We start from the raw sequence: 27,336 nt of genomic DNA, 5'->3' as shown, positions 1-27,336 counted from the left end.
TTCTTTAGTCTTAATTCTTTGAGATTTTGATGGTCAATGTCCACCAATAATTGCCAACTAATCCTTTCACTCTCTCTCTCTCTCTTCTTCTTCTTCTTCTTTTTTTTTTTCTCTCCCATCTTTTCTGCCAAAAGTAATTCAATCTTCAATCTCGTACGGTGCTGTTTCTAATAATGGGGAAAATAGCCTTTCTAATCATCTTTAGGTCTTTCAAAATCTTTACTATTCATCACAATTTCAATATGGAATTTTGAACTCTTTTTTTTCAAATTCTCTTTTTCTACCTCAATTTTTCATTGTATACTTGCTTCCTAATATTTGTTAATTTTTGTACTAGAATACATGAATTCAACCTATATGTTTGATGCTAGTTAATTTTAAAGTTTAATTAATTAACATTAAAGTAGAAAAAAAATGAATATTTAAAGAAAAATCGAGATTATAATTAAACTTTTATTAAAACAAAACTCAAATTTCAAAAGCAAAATTGTAAGTATAAGTTTGACTATAGATGACTAGATGTAGTATTAAAGAACATAGGAAGTAAACTCAAAATCTAAAAACTATTATTATCATTATTAGTTTCATTATTCTTGTATCTAATAATTATATCCTTACGGTTTTCTTTTTTTTCTTTTTTTTTAAAAAAGGAGTGAATGTAGTTTATATATATATATTAATAGATATCACGGGAAGGTATGAAGGAGTAAATAGGGCGATGGAATAATGCATAGCCAAGAGGGAAAGCCATTAAAGAGAAAGGGGAAAGAAAAATGAAGAAATAAGAACCAATAAGTGCATAATTGAGGAGTTAAGGGGTTTGGTTCAGCTTTTTCAGGACATCTTTATTATGAGGCCATTCAAAGCTCTTTACCTTTTCTATCCCCAACCATTTATATGCTTTCTTCATTGGGCTTCCAGATTCTGCCTAGGCCCATTATTATCTACGGGCCCATCATAATATAGCCCATAGCTTCCATGGCCCATTCTTTTATCTGATCGCTTTAACTGAAAACCGAAGACTCCATCGGTTTTCTAGTTTCTACTACCCTAGTAGCTTATTTAATTAATTGATAGGCCAAATTATAGGAATGTCTTAAATGAATTAAGTATAATATTACATTCAATTCAAACTCTAGTTTTCATAACATTCTCATAAATTTTTATTCTTTTAATTTTATTTTGAAAATAAGAAATTTCCTAACCACACAAATATGGAAAAAAAAATTATGAAAATAGCTTATTTATTTGAGTTTGATTTCAAATTTGACTTTGTTATTTATTATTCGATTTAATTTGAAACCTCTAACGTAAAATAATACATATTTTTTAATTATATGAGATTTAACTTATTTAACGTGAGATAGTAAACATTTATTCTTTTAGTTACATAGATTTGGTCTATTTTTTCTTAGACTTTTAAATTCTATTTATTTTAATTTTCTATTGTCGTTGTTATATAGGTTTTTATATGATTTTTTTCTCGTTCCTATGTTTTTGTGTTGCTCGAGTTTTGTACAAATATATGTATGTTTTTAGCATTTTTATTTTTTCTTCCGTAAATGCTAGAAGTTATTAAAAATATACTATGGTTTATATCCCATATATTATTTAGTATATAAGATGATATGTTGTAGAATTGTTATATTTGTTTATTTATTTATGATTTAGTTATTTGAAAAATATAAAATAATTATAATAATTATAGATTTTCGATAAGTTACGTAGTATATACACCATATGAAAATATATATTTCATATTGTACTTTCTCATATATATATACATGTATATCAAATTAATTATTTTGCACATATACCCCATATTATATAATATTAGCACATGATACTTAGAGCACACAAAATAAGATAGAAGATGGATGTCCTCTTACTGTTTAAAACAAACTCATACACATATTTGAAATTGAAAACAAAGCATAGAAATAAAACTGTACATACATGCTGTCTGTTTAGTGTGTGGGGTAATGGAACCAAAGTAAAGTAGGTGAAGTTGAAGTTTGAACTAAATAGTGGGGGCCTGGTATCGAACTCAAAGTTTAAACTAGAGTTATAAAGTCATCAAGATTTATCGATTAGGGGTGGCCGAGGCAACAGTCTGCCGATGTGCGTGCTAAGGGTTGAAGAACTTGTGAAATATGAACGTGATGGTGTTACGTGTCCTTTTGATCAAAGGTGATGATGAATGTTGAAGGGAAAAAAATGGTGAACATGCAGATTGTTTAGGGTTGAAAATGGATGACCCAAGACAGAATCTCTAAAAGCATTCGGAGGTGTGGGTTAAAAATAATAAAACAAATGCGTGGAGCTTCGGGAATTCAAAGTTTGTTTTGATTATTTTTTCTTATACTTAATTATTACATGTTTAAGCATTCAATTTTTTTCCTTATTTTCAAATGACTTTCATGCAATTAATGTTGATTTAAAGAATAAAAATCAACCAAGTAATTAAATATTAAACTCAGCTGAAAATGTTTAAATATTTTAATTATAAAATATATTAAAATTAAATCAAAGAGATAAGTTATAAAAGGGTTAAAGTTGTCTCAAATTTACGTAGAAACTTAGTTATGTTTCGTGAAATATCATTTATCAGGTAGGGTCAATATCATGAACCTTTCTCCAAATATTGGTGTGTGATAATATAGTATGGTTGCACCTTCTACACCATGTAAAACCATTGAAATACAAAAATGACTGTACCATGGTGATTACAGGAACCATTACATTTAACTTCTCCCTCGAACAAAATTATGAGGATTTCTAGAATATTAATTTTCTTACATTATCTTAGAAAAAGTACTGTCAAATATTTCTAACCCATAGACTGATTATTAGACAACAGGGTGGTTATACTGGACCTGCAATTCAAATTTATTAGATCAATTCCATTTTTATACTTTTTTTAATAACACACAAAAATAAAATTAGATTATGAACTCATTGGTAAAAGTTTTAAATTTTGACAACAAAATATACAATATAATTACTAGCAAAATATTTAGATGCAAACATGACGTGCATCCCGACAAATTATCAAACCATAAGTTACTATTTGGAAAATCTTACATTTTTCAAGTATTTTAATTCTTTTGATATGGACGGGATATGAAAAGATGAGAAATGAACGGTTCTTAATTAGTTATAACCGATAGTTGTACCCATAGTTACTTGCTATAAACTCAACCAAGGTAACAAGTAAAGGAACAAATAACACAATAGAGTTTGGTAACCTAGTTCGATGACTCAAAATCTACATCTGGGAGGGCCTTCGACCTAGGATAGAAGATTATATATATTACTCATGGAGTAATTGTTGAATAACACTCTACTCATTTATCAACGCGTTGATCTAGAACTGACTCATCAGAACTCAAAATGTATGAACATAATAATCATAACTAACGAAGGAATATCCCCTCAATCACAAACTTCTAAAAATGTATTCAACTTAACCCCTAATCTACTTGTTCTATCTTCTATATTTTTGCATTATCTTTTTCCTTTCTTTTCAAGTCAATTACCGATAGAAAGCTTACCGTGGACTTCTATCGGCCTTCTTTCTTTTTCTTTTTTGGTTGATATGATCTCACAAAGAATCCTTACATTCTATAAAGAAAAAATCATAACAACTTGAGGAAACAACCCCACTAATAATATTATTTTTATAAATTTAATTTGAATGTGATAAAGAACAAAACAAAAGAAGTGGGATCATTTACTAACAAAAGAAAGAGATGCACAAAGATAAATAATGTTGAAATTAAATGAACCCAAGAATTGGCCTCACTTCAATGTAATATTACAAAATAATAATTATACAAATTTTATAACATAAAACATTGTTGTTGGTTTATTAATATAATAGTTGACACCCACTCAAATATTTAGTTAATAACACCAATTACTATTTTATTGTTTATAATATAATGCGAAGAACATCCAATTGAAGAACTTGGAAGAACCAAGTTGTTTGAATCTAATGGAAAAAAGAAATTGAAAAGTCAATTTGATTCTTCATTATGCATGTCCAATTATACGGTAGTCGAAGTTAGAGTGTTATTTAGTCTTTAAATATAACACATATTTGGAATCCAAACTCTTAAACTTCATCTTCATCTTCATCTCTATCTTTATCTATCTTTATGATCAATATTAAATAAAGCACGTTATAAGTGGGAAGAAAAGCAAAAAGGCATATTATAAAACAACAACATAGAATTATTAATTAAATTACATCCTGTCATTGACATTGATCATACAGAACAAACTTCCCATTCAATGGCAACTCTTTACCAATATCAAGAAAACCAACCAATCCAACCCCCTTTACCCATCAAATAATCTAAACCTTTGAAAACATAAAACATAAAACAAGTGGATGAATATGATATTTTCAATGTTCCTTTTGAACATATTTTTCTCACCACAAATATCGAATCAAATCAAATCAAAGTTTTTTTTTTCTTTTGGGTATAACTCACGTGGCATTCATATGGTTGATATAAAACTTCAAAAAAAAAAAAAAATTGGGTTGGAAGTTGGTCCCATTTAAGATATGAAGAAGAGCAAGTGGTGGCTGAAATTAATCCACGAGCCAATTTCCGTTTCGATTTCAATGACTCTCATCCCTTTTTTAAAATTTTGTGGTTAATGAATGAATTATCATTTTTTTTTTAGTACAATTCAAATTTAAGAAGTTGACACAAACCAAATCTTTCACTCCCTATTAATTCCTTAATATATATTTTTTTCTCGAACCCTCCTCTTGCTGACAATTCCACCCATCTCATCTTCCTTTTATCCTCTCTTTTATATTATATTATCTTCTTCATCTTCTTCTTTCTTCTTCCATTTTTCTCTTTCTATTATTGCGTGTCATCGTTCTACATTATTGTTATAACCTAACATCACCGGCCGACACCAAAGCCAAGATAATAGACATCATCATCAAATATCTGAAACTCGGGGGAAACGACCAAAAAGATTCAGTTTTTAAGACACCCTTTATTAAATTTTCAGGTTTTTATTGATCTAGAGTTACGTGTGTTTTTCTTATGAGATGGGTTTTTGAGATTGAACGTAAAGTTTTGATCTTTTTAATGGTTTATTTGTTTTTTTATGTTTGTGGGGGTGTGGCAATGAGATGTGAGGATAGACGAAGGTATCAGTTTTGAAATGAGGATACTTTGTGATTCTTGTGAAAGTGCTGCAGCTACTTTGTTTTGTGCTGCTGATGAGGCTGCTCTTTGTGCAGTTTGTGATACAAAGGTTTTATGATCATAATTATAATTATTATCAAAAGCAACCAGTGTGTTTTTCAGTTTATTTTAATGATTTTATCGAATTGTATTTTTTTTTTCTTTTCTTGATTTTTTTGAATTGTTTTTCTATGTATTTGGGAAAGGTACACATGTGCAATAAGCTTGCGAGCCGTCATGTAAGAGTTGGGCTTGCAAATCCAAGTGAAGTTCCTCGCTGTGATATTTGTGAAAATGCACCAGGTATAATTATATATATTGTTTTTTGTTTCCTCTTTTTGTGCGATGGTTTGGATGGTTTAACATTTATTCTTTATGAAATTAATAATGTAATTTGCAGCTTTCTTTTACTGTGAGATAGATGGTAGTTCCTTGTGTTTACAATGCGACGTGATCGTTCATGTTGGTGGTAAAAGAATGCACAAGAGATATCTCCGTCTAAGGCAGAGAGTTGAGGTTTGCGATTTTTAATATCATATCCTACAATGCAATGTTTCTTTCTGATCAATGCATACAATACACGTCCATATATTGAAGAATGATCAAAGGATAGAGAAACATAAATCAAATACGATAGTAATGGAAAAATCTACCAAACTTGGTTATATTTCTGTTTAGCATGCATTCATGTAGAAGGACTAAGGTTTTATTTGGTAATTAATTATTCTTGCAGTTTCCAGGCGATAAACGAAATGATGGGAAGGACCAAAATGTAAAACCGATGGAACAGGTTGAGAAAGTAAAAGGCCAAAATGAAGAAAGGGGTGAGATTGAAAAGCATGAAGAGTTGAGGGTCTCAGGTGTTGAAAAAGATTATTCAAATGGAGATGGGCATTCCAAGCGGCCTAATAAAGTGATTGATTTAAACATGTAGTGCCTCTTCAATAAACTTAGATGCTTAATTCTGATTTTTGGGATTTCTCCAGCAATAAGGTGGGAAACATTTTTCAAACAGTTTTAAGTTTAGGAAATGAGGTTGAAATGCTATGGTAAATCTCTACCGTTCTAAATTTTATTTTGGAACTTAGCCTAAGGCAAAGCCAAAGTTCCACTCTATTGTTCTTTTCTACCCATCATGAGTTATCCTAAAAAGATTCAACTTGAATCAGACCTGTTTTTATCTATAAAGTAGTTTGTGTTTCTGTATTTAAAATCTAAATTAGGTAATGATTCTGAACGAACATTGTTAAATTTTGAGAAAAATACTTTTAGTTGAATGAGAACACATTTGGAATAATCAGTCTAAAATAAGCAATAAAGAACTCACAAGATTCCTATTGAGCTGCAACAGTGATCGCTAGGGTTGTCTAAACTCGGGATGAACTACAAAAGCAATGCTGGGGGAACAAGATCCCATGAACAATGTAATTAAAACAGTATCATATTATTTACAAATCAATAGTTATGTACATCATTATGTTGTCCAACATGATAATAATGCCTAGTTGAGTATTTGGTGCTTCATACAAGGTGGGAATATACATAGACAAGATTACAGAAAACCCACATAGGCAAACCAGCATGAAGTGCTCAAGAACTGAACCATAGTGATTGATCACTTCGCTTTTTGTGGACAGCCATTATAAAATGAACCAGAGTAAGAAGCCATCTTTATGAACTTCATAATTAGCTTGAAACGAACTGACTAGGGGAAGAACGCGCCTATATATCATGACTTGAAGAGAGTAACTGTGGCGATGTAACCATTTTTCATCACCTGTCCATGCAATTGATGCTCATTAACACACCGTCTTTAAATAACACTATCATCTCATACTGTCTGTGTGCTCAAAATCATTGTGTTTTTTTTCTCCCTCAAATTGTGATTTTTAAGACACGGAGGTGCAAGTAAAACACTGATAAAAACAAACAAACGGGTGAAAAAACCCACCTCAAATGCAACGTTCTGATAACCATAAACGAAAGTAGATCCAAAAGGATTGTTTGTTGAACCTTGTGTTTGGATGGCAGCTCGCCCACAATCCCCGAGAATTTCCTAGTTTCATAGAGAAAAAAATATCAGACATTCCATTCTCACCACAAAGAAGAAAAAGAAGACGAGAGCCGAAAAAAAAAACTTCAAGACAGAAAAGGAGTGTAAGAACTCCGATATCAATTTTTTTTTATGATGATCAGCCATATCTACGGAGTTATGAATCCATTACAAATGATTACATTTTAATAAATACAAAAATATGCCCAATCCCACAAGCTTCAATCAGCCAGGTTTAGAGCATCTCCAAACAACATATATAAGGAACTGACTCTCGTGATACAATAATTTAAGCAAAATCCTCTACCTTCACATCTTCCCACTTCGTGCTAGGGGTTATAGTGTTTTTACTGTTTGTTTCATCAAAAGAACCTGAAACTGCATGAAACAGCACTATAATTGTCAATCACTCTTGCACAAATATAATTCTACAGAAAAGTTAACGTTCAATGTAGGTCCGAACCATGGATTACAAAATTGCACTTGATGTATGAATTGAAATCAGCATGACCAGGGTAATTGGTATGCAAAACAAACTTCTTGATTTTATGAGTCTGCAGGAGCAAATTAAACACGGTACTTTAGAACTAGAAGACTCAAAAGATCAACATATACCATGAGAAATGGTACAATACAACACAGAAAGATGTCCAGTACCTGTCCATCAAATAAGATGTCCAAACCACGGGTAAAATAGTTATAGAAGTAATCGCCACAAAGGGTTGTCCTGGGACGGGGATCAGAAGCCGAATGAATAACCATTTGATCTACCTGTACAAGAAAAATCAAAATTCCCAAGATTTTAGGCTATCAAAGAAAGAAATATATACAGTTCGACTCTCGAATTTTGATATATACACATAAATTTAATTAGTTGTATCATTAAGCCCAAGAATGCCTGATTGCTTGTAACATGAAGGCAGTTGTCCCACCCCCCACGCCCACTCACCACCTCACAAAATAGGTCAAGGCTTCAAATGTAAATTCTACAGCAAACTCAGCTCAACATAAAATATTTTAACATCTTTGAACGATTACAGTCATAGAAATGATTAGGAAACTCACAACTTCTAGTACAAGGTGGCATGTAAGGATACCTGTTTTTGATGGATTCCACAAGGGCGACCTAATTCTGTCCAAATATCCTGCAAAGCATTGAAAAAAGTGTGCATGTTTGAGAAAGAGAGGAAAGAGTAGCAAAATTAGAGGTAAATTTAAACAAACATTAATTTAGCCATGACACTTTCTTTCCGTGGTTGAAATGACTAGAAATTCAATGGGGAGGAAACAAAAAATTATGTGAAAAACTCAAGAAAAACCAAAATAGAACTATAAAAGTCAAAGAAGTAAAAACTCAGAAGGTAGGAGATTGTGTCAACCACAGATGTCTTCTACAGCCACCACGAACCTCTTGAAGGGTGCATTTCGTATTACAATATATACATCCAATACTTATTGGTGTAAGATTCATAGTAACTTATTCTGTCTTGTAGTTAATGTCCATACTACGGTTTTCATTAATCAAAATGAATTCAAGTGCTTTATGCTCAGTGGGGGAAAAAGGACAAAATACTCAATAAAGTTAGCATGTCACTAATTTAATTAATCTGATAGATGGATAAGTATTTTAGGATGAAAAGACAAGTATACAACATAAACATGACAAGGGGCCACAAACTTACCTGTGGTGATGCACCAAAAGGAATATGCTGACTACCCACAGCAAAGTATAATTCGTCACCAAGCTAGACAAGATTGAAAAAAGTAAGCAGGTATGCATTTCAGATAACATACTAACATAGATTGCAGATGAAGAGATAAATCAGACCTTAACATGGACCTCCTCCATATAAAGGCTGCCAGCAGGCAATGGGGGAGCAGAAGCCTTATCCATTAAGGCTCCTATGCCAACCTTTTTTACGGTAGAACTATCAAATATGGAGACACGGCAGGCAACTGGAGTTGTACCATCAGGAAACTCCAAAGGTAGCTCCGCTTGGGTATTTAAGATTAGCAAGTTAGTCTCTTCAGAACGCTAAAGTCCAAGAGACAGAAAAACAAAGAGAACCGGAATTATGATAAAATACCTTCTCCATCATGGCAACAATCTGTATATTGGTTTGGTATTGGAAATGCAAATGAAAGTCCCTACGACAGAAAACAGATGATATCAAACATGAAAAATAAATGGCAGACAAGAAGTATTATATTATTTAGCAAAGGTATGCCTGGAAGTAAAAATATCTACCGGATAGAATAGAGTGTAAACACCCCTATCTTTGTCATAAATTCCAGGAAAAGTTGGCCCAAAAAGTGCATACACAGCTACAAAGGTAGCAAGATTGGATGGTCCTCTACAATCAAGTAATGACCATTAGTTTATGCAAAAGAGAATATAACGTACATGAGAGTTAGATCACCCACCCAATCAGAGAAGTAGCATATCGCATTTGAAGTCGCTTCACATCAAATATTTCAATAAGACGTAGCCTCTAGCAAGCAGTAAACTAGCATTAGTTAATTTGGAGCAAAAATGAGCTTCCAAAACATAAGATGGACAAGCAGCAAGAAAATGTGATCTCATCAACAGCCTTCCCCATAAAATACTTGAAGGAATTCTGATAAATGATGATAAACCCAAACAGTTTTGACAAGCCGTGTTATCTATCTAGAACTGAAAGACACTATATGCAACCCATACAACAAAAATTGTTCTAAGAAAGGCACCTAAAAACCTAGTTATCTCTTTTTCAATGAAAATGCAAGAGAACCAAAAATACCTGTGACCACGGGTCAAATCGAAGATGAAAGCCATGGTCTGGGAAGCTGATAACGATATCAAGTTTCAGAGGCTCCTACAATGATAGGGAGTTATACAAAGCATCAGAACATTGGAAGTGGGAGAAGCGTCCTAATAAACCTTAAATTTTATAATAAGGAACAAATAAAAGAATTCAGTATCATAATATCCAGATTATGCCTTAAATTCCAATACGGGCATCAATACCTCATCAAAGTATTTCACATGAACAACATCATAGATATTGGGGCGTTGCTCTATTTGTGCAAATGCTTCACAAATTGGCATTCCTGACACACAACACAACTGAAAAGCATAAATTCCTAATTCTCATGGTACCAACAAACCCTCACCCCTTATCGGTTATGCATATAAAACAATTAGGGAAGCAACAATCAGAAACACGGAGGATGAAAATAGAAAAGAAAAGCGAGGAATTAGAGAAATAACCGAGATTGAAAGGGCCAAGGCCAAGGCCGGGCTGAAGATCGAGGAGGATGGCACCCATAGCCGTGCCCTCACACCGTCTTCTCGATCTCTGCTGCATCGTTTTTGTTTGGATTATTGGATGGATCAAAAAAAAAAAATCTGTTGCGCGGTTTCGCGGTTGGAGGAAGACAGGTGGGTGAAAATTAAGATTTGTAAGGCCAAGTTTTTCGTATTTGTATTGAGGAAGTACGGTTCTTGGTCTTCCCCACTTCCCACGCTAACTCCAAAATATGGGTAAGCCCCCAAAATGAATGCCATCATAAAACCAATTTTAATCCTTTTTTATTTATGTATTTTTAAGCTTATTATATATATATATATATATATATATTTTTTTTTTTTTTTGTGTCTAAGGTTAGTTTCAAAAATCATACTTTATTTATTGGTAGTTAAATTATAAAATATTACCCTTTTATTCCTTGTGAATTTTGTCCTAATTTTATCTTTATATTTTTTAAATTAAATATTCTGTTTTAGTAATCATGAAACTTTCAATTTTATTTCAAAAGATAAAAAATAATCAAACTTAATTAATTCTTTTAAGTTAATTAATAAACATTAAGGACTAAGAGAATTTTTGGTGTTTATAGTTTGGATTGGGCCGGATTATGATAGTTTTTTGGACCAAACTCGAAATTTCAGGTTTATCCAAACTATTCAACCCAATAAACCCTCCATATGAAAGGCAATACAATCCGGAGAAGGATAAAGTTTAAGAGAAAATTCATTTTCCTTCAAAAAAAGAATACCAACAAAATAGTTAATTAGAGGGAAGTTCCTTATTGGTATATAATGAAGTTTGTGGCACATAAACAATTAAATATTTGTTTGGGGTTTTTCTTTTGGAAAATAAAGCTAATTTCAAGGTGTTCTAATATACGCTAAATGGAATGCAAACCTTTCATAAGCTTCGTAATAATTAAAAGAAAGATCATGTAAAATAGTAGAGGGGATAGACAGATAAATGAGGCAACGGATATACAATAAATTGGCATAATTCAATTTTTATTTTTCAATCCAACTTAAACCAAAAAATAGAATTTAAGCTTCAGGTTTTATGGTAAGAGAGGGTGCCATGGTTGGTGATATTGGAATTATTTTGCATGTTGATGATATTAAAATTAGTTGTTTTTAAATAAAACTGTGAACTTTTTAATATGTGGGGAGCATTGGTAGAAGAAAATAAACAGACCCATTGCCCATTGGGCCTCAACTCAAGTAACAAGTTTTAGTAATATTTAGGAATATCTAAAAAGTTTATTGAAATGAGACATAGTTCAAGAATATTTATTGTTTAAGCTATGTTTGGGCTGATAGTTTAGTTTGAGCCCTGTTTTTATTAGTAGAAGTTTAGATACAATTTTTAGATAAATCAAATCTGTGTTTAGTTAAAAATATTTAAGTGATTATCAAATTATTAAAAGTTATTTCTTTAATTATTACTTTTAATTTTAAATGTTATTTTAAGAGTGCTAAATTACTTTTTTAAAAAAAGTAATTTATATTCAATTTTTCAAATAATATATAATTATAATAAATATATGTTCTATTAAGGAAATAGTCCTATTAAGGAAAATTGTTATGGATAAAAAAAAATTAATGAATTTTACCATTGTTCACACGAGATTTCCAAAGAAATTTGATTTGCGGAGGAACTTGTATTGATGTTGTATTTGCGTTGATTTGATGCGATGTGGTTGGATCTCTAGAATTTGATCATCTGATTCTCTCTCGGCTGGATGCTTGGTTGGATCTCTAGAATCCTCTGATTTCTCTCTCGGTTGGATGCTTACGCTTGTATGCACGTGATGTTCTCGAAGTTGGAGTCTTGGAAAAAGACCTTCAATCTTCGAGGGTGGTCGACTTCAGGAGAGGAGGCTTCTATCTCTTGGAACAATTCTCACTAGAATTATAACTCTTTTGTTTATAGAGTTCTCTGGTGGGTTTTATGGACTTGGGTTGGTTTGGTCCATTGACCATATCCATTGACTCAATCACATGGATTTGGGTCATATAATAAAGATACGTGAATTGTCCAATTCCTCTTTATATTTAATTTGGGACACATGCCAATTTTTTTAGTTAATCCCAAATACAATTATTTTAGTAAATGATGTGTCAATTTGTGGTTGGTTCCAAAATTTTCAACAACCATATTTTATATATAAAAGTCTCAACTAGTAGAAACCTTCTTCTCTTTCTTATACCCTTAAGTTTAAACCAAATCACTTTTTTGGTTTTTGATTTTATGGTAAATTTATTTTTAATTTTATTTTTTAATATAATTAATTATGAAACTCACTCTCTTCCACTATTTTTTGAATTAATTATATTTAAGTTTAGTGGAACTAAAGTACGAACATGGGAAAAGTTGGAAGGTAAATGATTTTTCTTTTACATTTTAGAAATTAATAAAAAAATTAAATATCTTATAAAATCCTTCACATCCATCTTCTACCTATTCATATTCTCTTCTCTCATACTAATTATTTTTAAATCTTTAGCTATAAATATCTCATTCTTTTTCTTTTCTATGCATGTTTACAAGTCACGACAATAAAACAGCGAAAAAATCAAATCATGCTTTTTATTCCCTTCTAATTATTTTTCTTAATTTTATTTTGTTCCCTATTTTTTATATAGAAATATGTTTATGTATGTTCCTTTATTTATAGATTTTTGTGATGCCTAGGAACAAACAATCGACCCAATAGAAAAGATGCATAGAAATGGATGAGGATTAAAAGATAAAGAATGTAAAAGTGTGAGACTAAAAAGAGAACGGTCAGAAGCATTTTTATTATTGCTTTGTAATTAAAGATGTAGGATGTGTTTACCAATATAGTATACTATGGGATCTTACGATTGAGGGATCGAAGGAAAAAGTATCTTCTCTATTTGTTTTATTTCAATAATATAATTTCATTTAAATTTAATTATTAATTTCAAAACAATAACTAATTATAATTCTTGGAAAATTTGTATTGGATAGAGTAGAAATACATAAAATATATAGAATTAACACAAATGTCCAAATAATAATCAAGTTAATGTCGATGTCCAAAATTCCAATGCATTTAAACATTCAATACATACATACATACATACATACATACATACATACATACATACATACATACATACATACATACATACATACATACATACATAACCTACTCATCAATCTAAAGTTTGATCGAGTGGATTATTTCATTGTGATACTATCGAATTCTTTATATCTTTTAGCTCATTTAATTTATACACACATGTATAACAAATCTTAAGTAAGATGTCTCTCAACAATAAAATTGAAAAAATATATTTTAAAAAATAGTAAATAAATATAGTTTCATACTATTTGTGTAATTAACGACTCTCTTTTTATTTAATGAAGTAAAATGAAAAATTAACGTACGTGATTAGTTACACAAATATTAGGCTTAATGACAAAGGGGAAAAAATGAGGGAGCCCAATATCCAAATTTGATCCAATTGAAGGAAGACCAGGAATTTATTTTTATTATTATTATCAATAATATGGAGATTGATTAAAATTTAAACCATTAAGCTCAAATGTCCATATCCATCCATAAAAATACAGCTTAGTCCATATTGAGTGTGCATCACATCCCAACTAGTTTAATACTTTAATTATATAAAAGAAAGGGTTAATTTCTTAGATCTCAATATATATTCAAAATTAACTATGATACGTAAATTAAACGTAATAATTAGAGTTAGAATTAAACTTTGATAGCTACCCTAAATCTATTTCAATTTGATCGTTCACATTCATAAATTAGCAAATGTTTTCGATTTCTCGTTGTTTGTGACTTTTAGTATTATAACCTTTGAAAAAAATTTCATTTAACAGTCACAAATATAAATGTTAGATTCAAAGAATTTACGTATATAGCAATATTATTTTTAAAGAATTACAAACATAGCAAAGCTAGTTAGAGTCCATTACTAATAGATCATCGTGTAAATATTGGTCTCACTTATAGACCATACAAATCTATCAACAATAAAAATTTATCGTTGCTAGATTTTGCTATTTATAATTTATTAAAAATGTTTTATATACAATTGAATATTATCTCTAAAGTTATTGCCCATTGTAAATGGTTTTTTTAATTGATCAATTGAGTTAGTTAGTTTATATAGAAAAGGTTTGAAATTTATACCTCATATACCAAGGACATAATTTTCTAATTATAAAAAAGTTTACTCTTCATTCTTCTAGTATTATTAAGTAAACTTTTTACTTTAGAGGTCTAAAAACTTTTTTCAAATAGAATAGAAGATATTTAAAAATTTTAATGTCACATAGGCATAATATCTTATCATTAAAAAAACTTTATTTAAATTTAAGTAGTGAAGTTTTAGAGGGAAAAAAATCAGGAAATTGAACCAAACCGTATCTGACCCAAAGGTTATAATAAATGGGGATTAGGGTTATCCTAATCTCCAAATAACTCTATCTTCTCATATCTTTTCCTTTCTTACAAGCCTACATTATCCTATCCAAATAACACAAATCAAATTCTATTATTGTTTTTTAAATTACTATAATCATAACTATTTCCCCTAACACATGTTGTTATAACAATACTATCATAATCCCTCCCCCAAATACATAATATCATAATACTACCTTTCATATTCCTTCTCTCAAACACATATAACCATAGCATTACCAATAATAACTTTTTCTCCAAAACACATATTATCATAATCTTAAAATTATTGTAATCCTTTTTCCCCCAAAACGTATCTATAATATTTCACAATTAAAATGTGGTTCAATCGATTAAGGTATAGACGTCAAATTCTCCAACACAGCAAACTATTGAACTTACAATATTGTTTAGTTGAATTTTATTCACTATTCTAATATTATTCTCTATAATTTCACAAGCAATATTTATAACTATTATAGTTACTTTTGAATTTACAACATGTGAAGTGAGAGTATATTGATCAAAACATTTGACCGTATGTGTGTTGCAATAAATCAAATTGAACTTCGTAAAATCACATACTAACAACTTCATATGATAGAATGAGAGTGCTACAAGAAAACAGTTCAATAACAGTTATTTTTGGCGCATTATAAGAAAACGTTGAACATATGCATATAGAAGCGATCTACAACTAAGTTATTCATTGTATTTTTAGTACAAATATTTGTTTTGTCTTGTTTTCATTTTTTTTAGTACATGAGTCCGAGTTTGGAATGTTCGTATCTTATTAAGGAAAAAAAACAATTAAAAAAAAAAGAAAGAAAAGACGATGGAATTGGCTGAATTGAACTCAACACCACATTTTCAATGATTTCATCAACAACTTGTGAAAATAACATGCTAACCTTACATGACTACTTCATCTTCAACCTAATCTTATCATTCTAATTAATTTGTCCATTCTCGTAAAATTGAAATTAAGGTTAGACTAAGTCATTATTTGGTTTTTAAAATCTTAAGCCTACAAATAATATTTACTTATATCTATTGTTTTCTATTTTTGTATGTTCTATGTTTTTTCTAATTTTTTTTATGAATGTTTTCACGTCACATTTTCAAAAGTAAACAGAAAATAGTTTTTAATTAGTGGGTTTTTAGATCAGTTAAATACTTTTAATGAAATATAATAAGCCTGAGTACAAAATGAGAGAAAATAGGATAGATTTGAAAATAAATATTTTAGATTTTATTTTATTGTTTTTTTATGATTTTGTTCTTGAAATTTCAAACTACATGAGTTTTTTTTAATCTTTTAGTTGCACGATGCATTGAGGCATTGATTCACGTTTTGGTTGAAGTCATTTGAGATCATCATTCAAATAGATCTGTATAGTTTTCTTCGAGTCAACAATGAAAATATAACACTGCTGTACATGATTTAATTAGGCATGCTCAAAGGTTTAATTTTTTCTGTAATGGCGGTTAGCTAAGCTGATCTTCAATTAATCAGACTCTTTTTAATGAATAATACAAGAAACTGTCTGAGAAGGTAAGGTTGATTATGTTATATTGTGGGTTTGTTTTTTGTTAATTTCTTTTTCCAATGGAGTAATCCGAAGATTGAGCTTTAACTTCCCAATAACACTGCTTTGATATTTATATGATGTATAAATTTGCTACACGTTTCACAATCACATCCAACGTCTCAATTAATGCTTTGGTGCTTACTTTTTCAACATTTCTTGATAAATTTGCTTTTATTTGTGTGTGCATTTTTTTGATAAGAAAAGGATTATTTACATATTTATATATTGGCTTAATAGAAATTTGTATCATCATCTCTGTCACTGTTTTTCAAAGATATTTTGAAAATATCTCTGGTTGAATGAAGCTAGTACAAGAGATATTTTTTTCAAATCTATAGAATTTAACATTTAGTTTAATTAATGATATGTACTCTACTTTTACATTTACAAATCATAGACTATACCAACTTTAAATATGACGTACACGTATGGTTTATAACTTTGTCTCCTAAACATTTATTTGGTTGTATTTTTATTTATTCGATAATCCTTCTTTTTTCTTCTTAAATCCGCTTTTAAAATTAAGACAAATTACAAAAAATTGTCCTTAAAAATATGATGGATTTTGAACCCTCAAATATCTCAATAAAGCATCTGATCTCATCTGCTTGATTAAAAAGTTTGAAAACCAAAACTAGTTAATAAAACATTACGGCTTTTTGTTCAAAAGAAGAAAAAGTAAAATAACATATAGGAAAAATAAAAAAGATATTTATCCATTTGATTTATGTATTTTTCTCTAATTTAGATTAATAATTTCATTTAAAAGAAGTACTTTACAGTGTAAAAGCTATACATTATTGAATAATAGGACTCTAAAATTTAAGAACAAACATAATTGTTATTTTCTAAACATGTTAGATTTCTTTGCCCATTAACTAAACTGATAATTTAATGTGTTACATATCCAACTTTCTCAATGTTATGAATTAAAGTTTTACGGCACAAAGACGAAAATAAATAAATAACCTTTATAACTTGGCACACATCTTGGGAAGAAGAAGTAGAAGTAGAAGAAGAAGAAGAAGAAGAAGAAGAAGAAGAAGAAGAAGAAGAAGAAGAAGAAGAAGAAGAAACCCTAGAAATTAGTTTCATGGAATTGAACCCTTTTAAATTTATTCAAAGGTAGAAGACAAAGGTCCATAAACACAAAGTACAATTACTGGTTGATTAACGTGAAAGAAAAAAAAATTATTGAGTTGGACTTTTTTACATCCATATACACAATCATCAAACCCACCTAGATTTTCAGCTGTGCTTTCTTTCTCTTTCTTTTTCTGTTCTTTCCTTTTCCTCTTTCTTTCTTTCTCTTTTGTAAATTATTGTCATCAAATTTGGTAATTTATAAAAATAAAAGAGATACCATTTTCAAATTATCCTTCACAGAAGTGGACACAAAACTCGTTTCGTGGGCACAGCCACAAGCCGGGTCGCTCTCGGAGCGGTCAATCCGAACACGTCGCTCATGTCCATTTCGCTTGGCTTCATCCCATCCGGCAATTCCCAATCGAAACAGTGCAACAACTGGGCCACCGCAATCTCAAGTCCGTACAAACCCAGTTGCATCCCTGGGCAAGACCGCCGTCCCGACCCGAACGGAATGAACTCAAAGTTGTTCCCTTTGAAATCTGGGACTCCTTGTTCCAGAAACCTGGTTGGACGGAATGTTTCGGCGTCGTCCCATGAGGCCGGATCCCTCCCGATGGCCCACGCGTTCACCATGATCCGAGATTTCGCCGGAATGAAGTAGCCGGCGATGACCGCGTCCTCCGCTGCCTCGTGGAGGAGGAGTGGGATCGGCGGGTGCAGCCGGATAGTCTCCTTGAGACAGCACTTTAAGAAAGTCAAGTTGTCGAGGTCGGTTTCTTCGACACGTCGTTGGAGACCAACGACTTGGGAGAGTTCTTGCTGTGCTTTCTTTAAATCTTCTGGGCTTCTCATTAGCTCCGACATGGCCCACTCTATCGCCGACGCTACCGTCTCCGTTCCACCAAACATAACATCCTTATAATTCCAAACACAAATCAAAATTGATTCACACCAGATTAAGAAAAATACTTTCTCAGCTGTCTCACAATTTTCTTTAATGTGATGAGCTACAAAAACAATAAATCGATTGCACCACTTAAATATTGTTTAAAGCAGTATTGCATATTGTAAAACTAAAGAAAAGGATGAGTACAAAAATTTGTCAAATGACATTGAGCTAATAACTAAATATTATTGGCGAGAAAAACCAAGAGACAACCGAGTATTTTGAGGGATTTATTTAATCTTTCTATTGAGAGAAATAGATGCGAAAAATAGCCAACAAAAAAAGAAAGCTAACCAAAATTACACTAAAACGTAAGCCTACAAAACAAAACAGAAACGTGACGTTTAAACAAAATTAATTTATAGTAATTAAACCTTAGGAACTCTCGAGAAAAAAGTGAATATATATATATATATATAATTTAGAGACTCTATTTTAAATCACAGTACCTTTGAAAACGATTACAATATATTATATTTTTATAATATATTGATAGAAACTAATATATACATATTTGAAGATAATAATTTAGGGGTGTCTATTAGTATTTATCAATAATATTTTATTTTATTTTTAAATATTTTAACTTATTTTATCATATTTAAAAAAGAGTATCCTATAGCCAATAAAAAATTTTAAAAGAAAAGATACACAGGGTACATCCAAACATTCTACTAGATGCATCTAAACCCTCTTTTTAAAATATTATTTTAAATGAAAACGTTTGAAAATATTTTAAATAATCATAGATCGACTAATTGATACTTAAAAACCATAGGGGTAGGAAATAAGACAGAATATGATTTCTAATGAAAGAGTTGGGTAAAACTTAAATGCCATGTTATTTATTGCCTAAAAAAAAGTACATGAATTTTTTTTCTAGATGAAGATATTTTGCTGGGTGTTAGACGATGATCTCTATGCGACCTAATTATAATTACCATGATGATGCCTTTGATGTTGTCACGGTTGAGTTTGATGTTGTTTTTTAGATCATCCGATGCATTTCTTATCGATGAATCTTCACCGTAAAAAGCCAGTAACTCATCCACCATATCACTCTCAGTTTCAAGCTCATAATTTGGTAATTTTGAAGAAGCGTTCCTTTTTCTAATTATGTGGTCGTCGATTATGGAGTCGATAAATTTGTCGAGCGATTGACGAGCCTTAACGAGCCTCTTGTTCAAACCTTGAGGGTCAATCCATCTAAGACTCGGAATGAAATCGGCGATATTAAAAGCTCCAAAAAGCTTAGAGAATTCCTGTAAGATACGTATAAACTCGTCTTGACCTTGTAATGTGCTCGTCCCAAACGCAGCTCTATAAATAATGTCTCCCATTAATTCAAACACTAACTCTCCAATGTTCACGGCGGTCCCTGTTTGGACAGCGACTTTTTTAACGGTGTTGTCCACCATATCTCGGACTGATTGCCATGACTCAGCTCGCTTCCGGCTGAATAATTTCATGACGCAAATCTTACGCATCTGTCGCCAGAACGGGCCGTAGTTTGCAAAAGCCATGTCGGCACAATTGTAGGTTAAGTAAGATATGGCGATGGTGGCCGGACGATTAGAACAAATACTATCATGGACCTAGTTCACAATACATACAAAAGTATTAGTACCATACTTCACCTATTGATTGGTTTAAAAAAAATAGGATTTCAACTTATTAAAATAAATAAAACAATTGTATTTTAAATCAGATTTTTAGATGGTATTGGTAAAAGAAAAGAAAGTCAACAATCTAGCTATTAATATAAATTTTAATATGATGTGTGTTAGTATTAAATGAGTATTTACTTTTAGATTCTAATGAAAATTTTGTGAAATCCATTCTAGCCTAGAAAGCTTCTTCAAGTAAAAATGGAATTAAAATCACTTCCAATTTTATTTTTTTCCCCTTAGTAACAAAATATATAATTTATATAAAGTTAGTTTGCATTAAAACCCCTTTAAAAGAAATAGGTCAAATTTTTCAATTTTCTTAAAGAAAAGCTGTCACATAAAAGATGAGTTATGGCTAAACATAATTAGATATAAATAACAAAGGGAGAAAAATGTTTAAACCTTCATCAAGCATAATCAATTTTTATCTTTTTTTTTTTTTTTTTGTGTGTGTGTGTGTGTAAATAGTTTGTTTTTCTTCATCGTTCTGATTTTCTTCTTATTAGTTTTGTTGATATTTTTTAAAATAATTTTGAGCACCACGGAAATATTTGAAGATTAAGTAACCTGAAGAACTTGGCGAGCGATGTCAGGATTGGAGACAACGAACATGTTAACAAAGCCCATGCGCATATAGAAGATTCCGCCGTAGCGGGCGGCAAGATTGGCGAGACCACGGTGAGTGAGCTGTTCCATCATGAGCATGTTGCCGATGAAGGGGAGGCCTTTGGGGCCAGGTGGGAAGGGTAGTTTTGACCGGAGACGACGGAAGAGAAGTGTCAGCAGAAACAAAAAAGAGAGTGTGAAAGGGACTGCCATATTAAGAGGTTGAAGAAGAGATTGAGAATCCATTGTCGTAACAGCTGAGAGATTGTGTTTATTGCTTATTAGGTTCAAGTGGACACATTTCAGTGGGTTTATATAGATGGAGAGTGGGGGCAATTACTGACTTTTATTCTTAATTATAATTATTATCGGTAGTAATATTTTTAAAATTTTAATGTCATCTTTCATTTTCTAAGATATTTTATTCGATTCACAATTTGACTGTTCTACCTACAATCCTAAGAAAACTCTTTTCTATATAGTCCCTTACCCACACACCCCTGCTCAATAATATATAAATTTGAAAAGTACTTCCAACTTTTTTTTTCTTTTATTATTCTTATTATTAGTCGAAAAAAATACCTGTACTGAGCTTTAGGAATTTATAATTTCAATTTAGTGATGTATATCAAACAATATTAAAATGAAATTTTAATTGAGAACTTTAAATATTTTTTTTGTTTTTTTTCTTTAAATACCACAATGTTTATAAATTAAATTATTTAAGAGCAATTATCTAAATAGAAAAGAAAAAAAAGGTTATTTACAAGTTATAGTAAAAAATTTTTAATAAGTGGGCTAATTGATATAGATTAGGAAGGTTATAGATTTAGAGCTACTTTAGGGGTTTTAGATGGATTATTTTCTATTTATCATTATCTAATTACACACTAATTAACACTATATTTAATATTTTTTTTATTAGTTTAAAATAATGTATTGTATTCGTGTTTTTGAGAAAAAGTTAGGAGATAAAAGGAAGAAAATAGGGGAGAATAGTTGATATAAATGGTGATGACATGGCTAACTCAAGATCACACATTATATGCACCATATCTATATGCAATCTTCTTTAGAGCCTTGTACTCATAATATATATACAATGTCACGTTAACGTAATTAGTTTAGACCAACACAATTAAATTACATTTAAAATTCAACACCCAATCCATCACCATTCATATTATGATCAATTACCAATTATCAATTTTTTCCACAAAAACACGAGAAAATTCTAAACCAAATCATATATATATATATATATATATATATAACCTATAGTAACTCTCAAACACTAATGGCAACAAGTTTTCTCTAAATTCGGGGCTTTTTCTTCTGATACTTTGTTTCTCTTTTCACCTTTTAGTTTGAAACACACCTCAAAATAAGATAGCGCGGACTCTCAATATACTATGATTTAGGTTTTGTAATCGTAATGCAAATACTAGTTAAGATTATTCTTTAGAAGAATAGAAATAACATCCACAAATATTGGAGCAAGAATACACATATGATATGTTTGAAACAACTCAACTTCAAAACTATCGTCACGTAATCTACAAAAGTCATAACCCTAAAAAATAGTACACAACGAGATCAACTAAATACCATGTTAAAATGGAAACATTTTTGTAAAGGCCACGGATCATTGTCGAAACTACCGTGATACAACAAGATGAAATATATATTATCTTGATTGAACCTAACCTATTACAATTGATGTAAAACAAACTATATATGTAAACTTCTCAATGGAGAAACCTCTCTGTTTTTTTTTTTCTTCTCAAGAGGGTGTTTAAGAAATTGAGTTGTTTATTACAATCGGGGTTATAGTAACAAAAATAATCACTGTAAACATCAACTATTATAATTAGACTCCAATCTCATTTACTAATTTCAAGTATATCGTTGCATATTCTAGAATTTCTATGAGCAAATACATGTTGGTAGTTAATTTATGAATTTCTATTTCCTTATAATTAAGCTCATCCGTTTCCTTATCCAGTAATTTAGATTAATCAAGTATTTCAGGTTAATTGAGTTAATTATTAGCCTTATCTTCTTAGTAAAGCTGTAAATAGTCATGACTTTAGATTTAGGTATAGAACTTTTTTTAAATTAGAATGAATATGCAAACTTCAACGTCAATACATGGGTAGTAGTCTATACCATTTCTTTTTTTTATGTGTTTCATCTCACTCTCCTCTTAATTTCAACATCAAAATGGTATTGGAGCAAATAGTATTTTGGACAATGACAATAGGGAGTGATAGAAAAAACATATAACTAAATTATACAATTATCCTTCATCCCATCAAAATGGTTTGGTTAAACTTTCATTATTTTATATATTTCATCGGATTATTACTTACTTACTTTCAAGCTTTTACTAAAATATTAATTTTTCTTTTCTAAAAACTATTGTTTTTCTAATTTTTGGTTTAAATACATTTAATTTCTTTAAATGTACCAATTTAATTTCAAATATTAATTTGAAGTAAAATATTGTTTTTATTTTTAGTAATTAAAATGTACTTAAGTCTAAATATATTTAACCACTTACATAATATTTTTTGTATATTTTTGTTGAATTGTGCATTAATTAATATTTTGCCAATCAAGATATTGTGTACACAAATCTTATATGTATCTATTGTTAACCACACAAAGGAAATATTGGATAAACGAAATCTTTCAGAAACAAACAAAACAAAAATTTATGGAGTACTCAGTTTAGTGAATATCATATCAATCAAGATATTAATTATTTCAAATTTTCTTCAACTTCACTATTTCGTTAATCACCAGTTACAATAATATGTACTTTAATGGTTGATTCAAATCTATCTAATGTATAGTAATAATTAAGAAATGTCAAGAAACGATGGGGCTTAAGGAAAAGAAGCCCTAGTGGAAAAAGAAGAAGACTATATATAACAAACAAACCTAAGACCTATGGAGTTGGTATATATATACCAAAATTAAGAAGATTAAGATCTACAAACGAAGAATGCAAGAGATGTTTCAATTTGGATTGAGCACAAAATAACTACTTTCAAAAAGTTACATTGTAAAACACACTTAAAAACAAACTTTGGTTGCAAAAAATTCCTCAATCTACGTTTTAGCTGATTCATTAGTGTTAATGTGACAAAACTGCATATCTTACTTCTTCTTTTCCCAACTACCTAAATCATTTAATTAAGGAGGATTTAGTAAATAAAATAATGTATTCCTAAAATTGAGAACACCTACTAAAATAAGATCTAACCAATGTATCTTTAGTTTATATATATAGGGATCAATTGGGTTTTTGAATTTACAATAACAGTTGAAATTAGACCTACAAAATTTAAGATTTTAAATTTTATAATTAAAAGTTTTGAGAGGGTACAAAGAATTGATGGCATTTGTAAGAATACATTTAAAGTTGTAAGTTGGGCTTTTTTATTAGAAAATTAATGATATGAATTAATATAAAATGATTAGGTGGATTGGCATCACACTAACGTCATTTCATAATTTAATTAAAATAATGACGGTCGTTTCCAATAACAGTGAAATAATGGAGAATTAAACAGATAATGAAAAAGTTGACATGGATCAAATCATTAATTTCACCATCTATTTTAGTTAATACTTAACTCCATGTTATCATTTACACACAAAAAATATATATTATTCAAATGAAAAGAACTATCACTTTGTCAAATTATTTTTACTTAGAAAAAAAAAATTGATGCAAAATATTTACTCTATATTCAACAATTTCGAAAAAAGTCTATATGCCTATCGTGTAAAATATAAAAGAAAATGTTTCGTAAATCATGCCGTCAACAACGCACTCGTAATATATTTGATACACGATCGATTAGATTTGGATATTGTTTGGTATACAATCGATTTTGTAGTTTAAATTTTTAGTTTTGTTATAGTTCAAATGTAAATGATTTTTTTTCTTCAAAATTTGGTATACGAATTGTTTAGATTTTGCTAAACAATTTTTTAAATTATTTTAATACATGATCGTTTACCTTCTTCTAAGTTTACATTTGTTACTTCAATATAAATATTTTTTTTCAAGATTCTTTATAAATAAATCACAGGAAGACAATCAAATAAATTACAACGAGTAGGAGAAGAAAGACGGAATGGTAAATCTAAAATATTTTAAAAAAAAGTATCTAACTTTATGGACGTTTGTTACAGATAGTAAATATTTTGTTATTTTGTTACGTTTATGAAAATTATTATAGAAAAATAACCTTGTTCGTGAACATCCTCTAGAGTTCTTTTCAAGGAGGATTGGATGGGATAGAAAGTTGACGAATATGGAAACATACAACTATCAGTAAAAATAGAAAACAACAGCACGAATATATTATATATTTTAAATTAGTATTGTTAGTTTCAATTTCTTACGCAACTTTACAAAATTGAGGAGGGCAAAGAGAACAAATTAAGAAGAAAAAAAATGGTGGAAAATGGAATCCAAATTGATGGGAGATTTGGGGTATCATTTCAAAATGGAATACATATTTGGGAGGACCGCCACATTAATATTGTGCTACCTAATTTCAATACCAACGTGGCTTTTATACCCTTATTATCATTATTTTTGTCTTCTAATGAGACATTTTACTTCTCTAATTCAATCTTCAAACGACTTTCATACAAAATGCACTCCATTAAAATCTTACAATAATAAATATTTTGTAATTGATATTATATTCGAAAAGGGCCTCGTGTTTATAATAAGTTATATAGTTATTTTTATATTTCAATGTTTAACAAAAATATATTTTTACTTTTATTTTTCTATAGTTGAAAGTTAAACTCAGCCTTACATTTTGGTTAAAACTACGTTTTTTTGGGGCCAATTATTTGATGTTGACCAGGAGGTGACAACTGACATATCCACGACATGACTTTATTTTAATTCATATATGTTAAATTGTGTGTGGACTTCAAAACCCTAAATTAATAGGTGAAATTAAAATTAATATTTACTCATCAATTAGATAATTTAACAAATATTACATATTAACACTCCACAAAAAATCATTTTAACGTTTTTAAATATATACGTAAAAAATTAAAACTATTTATAAAATATAACAAAATCTATAAATTTAAAATTTATAAGAATTAGAGAGGGACTAAATTTCATTTATTCAAATTAATTTTAGAAACATATAGAATATTTAAATATTATATAAATTGATATTGAATCGATGATTTGAAATGATATCAAAAAAATATATAGTCTAGAAGGGTCATAAACAACGGTTTGAATATTATATCAAAAATTATCTTCTTTATTATTTTTGTTTTTCCTTTTCTTATTAGGTGGGGGTGTCGCTTGAACCAAGTTTTAAGTTACTAATTCCATCCATTCCCATTAGCAATTTCGATGGGATCATACAGTACTGTTTTTCTTATTTTTATTTGGATTTGGATTTGCTTCTCATTCAATCAAAATAGATAAATTGATAACGTTGTACGAACCTCTTTTGTTTGCATTGCACCGATTTCCAGCTCATTCAAAATAATATTTGACAGATTCACATTCTTATTAAACATCATGAGTTCATTCATATTCTTGTAAACGCTTGGTTTTGAGATTAAAAAAAATTATTATTTTTTTTAAATAATATGAAACTAAAATTTATGACTCGACTTCGAAATTAGATCCATTTCAACATTGAAATGCAGGAATACCCAATATACACATATATATATATATATATTATCGAGTAGTTGAAAAGATGGGGGGAAAGAATTAACATGGTTCTAGAAGGGCCTCTAATTTAATTTAAGAAATGTCATATTTATCACAATATAATTTGAAACTTTATATCAAGAAATATAGTACGGAGAGAAGAAACAAAAAGTTTTCAAATATATAAATCAACAGTTTTAGGTCTTTTAACTATAAATTTCTGGGTTTAATTTTAGATATTAACCAAAAAAATTATGTTAATTAGAGTTTGAATTTGATGTCTGTAAGTTTTGATATCCTAAAATGAACTTTGGAATTGGTCTAAAATATCCCTAGTTAGTGTTATTATGATAAGTTGGTGTAAGTCATGGGAGGCAGTTGGTATGTAAAATAATAGTACACATGCTACATTGTTTACAATTTAATAAGATTAACTATGCACGTAGATTGACATGATACCTAATATATAAAAATTGATTTTGCCAATAATATATAATAAATTAAATGATGTCAATAGCAAATATATATATATATATATATATATATATATATATATATATATATATCATTTGAGTTGGGAAAATGAATGAGAATTATATATCAACACAAATGGTTTTAATAAAAAATAAATGAGAATTAATGTCGCTTAAATAATCTTTCAACTTTTACACATTACTGTCACGTTAATTTCAA

The 27,336-nt window shown here is 29.7% G+C and overlaps 3 protein-coding genes across 5 annotated transcripts; 1 reads left to right on the top strand and 2 right to left on the bottom strand.

Annotated features, from left to right (window-relative positions):
* The first annotated feature begins 4,727 nt into the window (after positions 1-4,727).
* On the top strand, positions 4,728-6,384 carry LOC103485108 (B-box zinc finger protein 19-like). Of its 3 annotated transcripts, none has more exons than XM_008442574.3 (4): positions 4,728-5,286; positions 5,423-5,519; positions 5,638-5,732; positions 5,950-6,384. In XM_008442574.3, exons 1-4 carry the CDS (start codon positions 5,194-5,196, stop codon positions 6,148-6,150), a joined length of 486 nt encoding a protein of 161 aa, XP_008440796.1. In that variant the 5' UTR covers positions 4,728-5,193; the 3' UTR covers positions 6,151-6,384. The 3 variants fall into 3 exon arrangements, with proteins under 3 accessions (XP_008440796.1, XP_050944881.1, XP_050944882.1); XM_051088924.1 differs by having other exon boundaries at positions 4,738-5,286; positions 5,617-5,732; XM_051088925.1 differs by having other exon boundaries at positions 4,771-5,037; positions 5,617-5,732.
* Positions 6,385-6,641: 257 nt separating this feature from the next.
* Positions 6,642-10,788, bottom strand: LOC103485106 (PHAF1 protein At3g51130). The gene is made up of 14 exons (XM_008442569.3): positions 10,520-10,788; positions 10,277-10,359; positions 10,050-10,124; positions 9,694-9,761; positions 9,518-9,623; positions 9,357-9,417; positions 9,098-9,264; positions 8,952-9,014; positions 8,367-8,414; positions 7,927-8,040; positions 7,733-7,823; positions 7,577-7,647; positions 7,168-7,272; positions 6,642-6,993 (listed from the first exon to the last, which is right to left on the bottom strand). Exons 1-14 carry the CDS (start codon positions 10,614-10,616, stop codon positions 6,946-6,948), a joined length of 1,197 nt encoding a protein of 398 aa, XP_008440791.2. The 5' UTR covers positions 10,617-10,788; the 3' UTR covers positions 6,642-6,945.
* Positions 10,789-17,695: 6,907 nt separating this feature from the next.
* Positions 17,696-21,221, bottom strand: LOC103485107 (cytochrome P450 84A1-like). Its single transcript, XM_008442570.3, has 3 exons — positions 20,883-21,221; positions 19,587-20,240; positions 17,696-18,614 (listed from the first exon to the last, which is right to left on the bottom strand). The coding sequence occupies exons 1-3, from the start codon at positions 21,165-21,167 to the stop codon at positions 17,991-17,993; spliced, it is 1,563 nt and encodes a 520-aa protein (XP_008440792.1). The 5' UTR covers positions 21,168-21,221; the 3' UTR covers positions 17,696-17,990.
* Between the last annotated feature and the right edge of the window lie 6,115 nt (positions 21,222-27,336).

The sequence above is a fragment of the Cucumis melo genome, chromosome 8, assembly GCF_025177605.1.
Source record: "Cucumis melo cultivar AY chromosome 8, USDA_Cmelo_AY_1.0, whole genome shotgun sequence".
NCBI lineage: Eukaryota > Viridiplantae > Streptophyta > Magnoliopsida > Cucurbitales > Cucurbitaceae > Cucumis > Cucumis melo.
The sequence above is the reverse complement of the archived record's forward strand: the minus strand, read 5'-3'. Positions and strand labels throughout refer to the sequence as shown.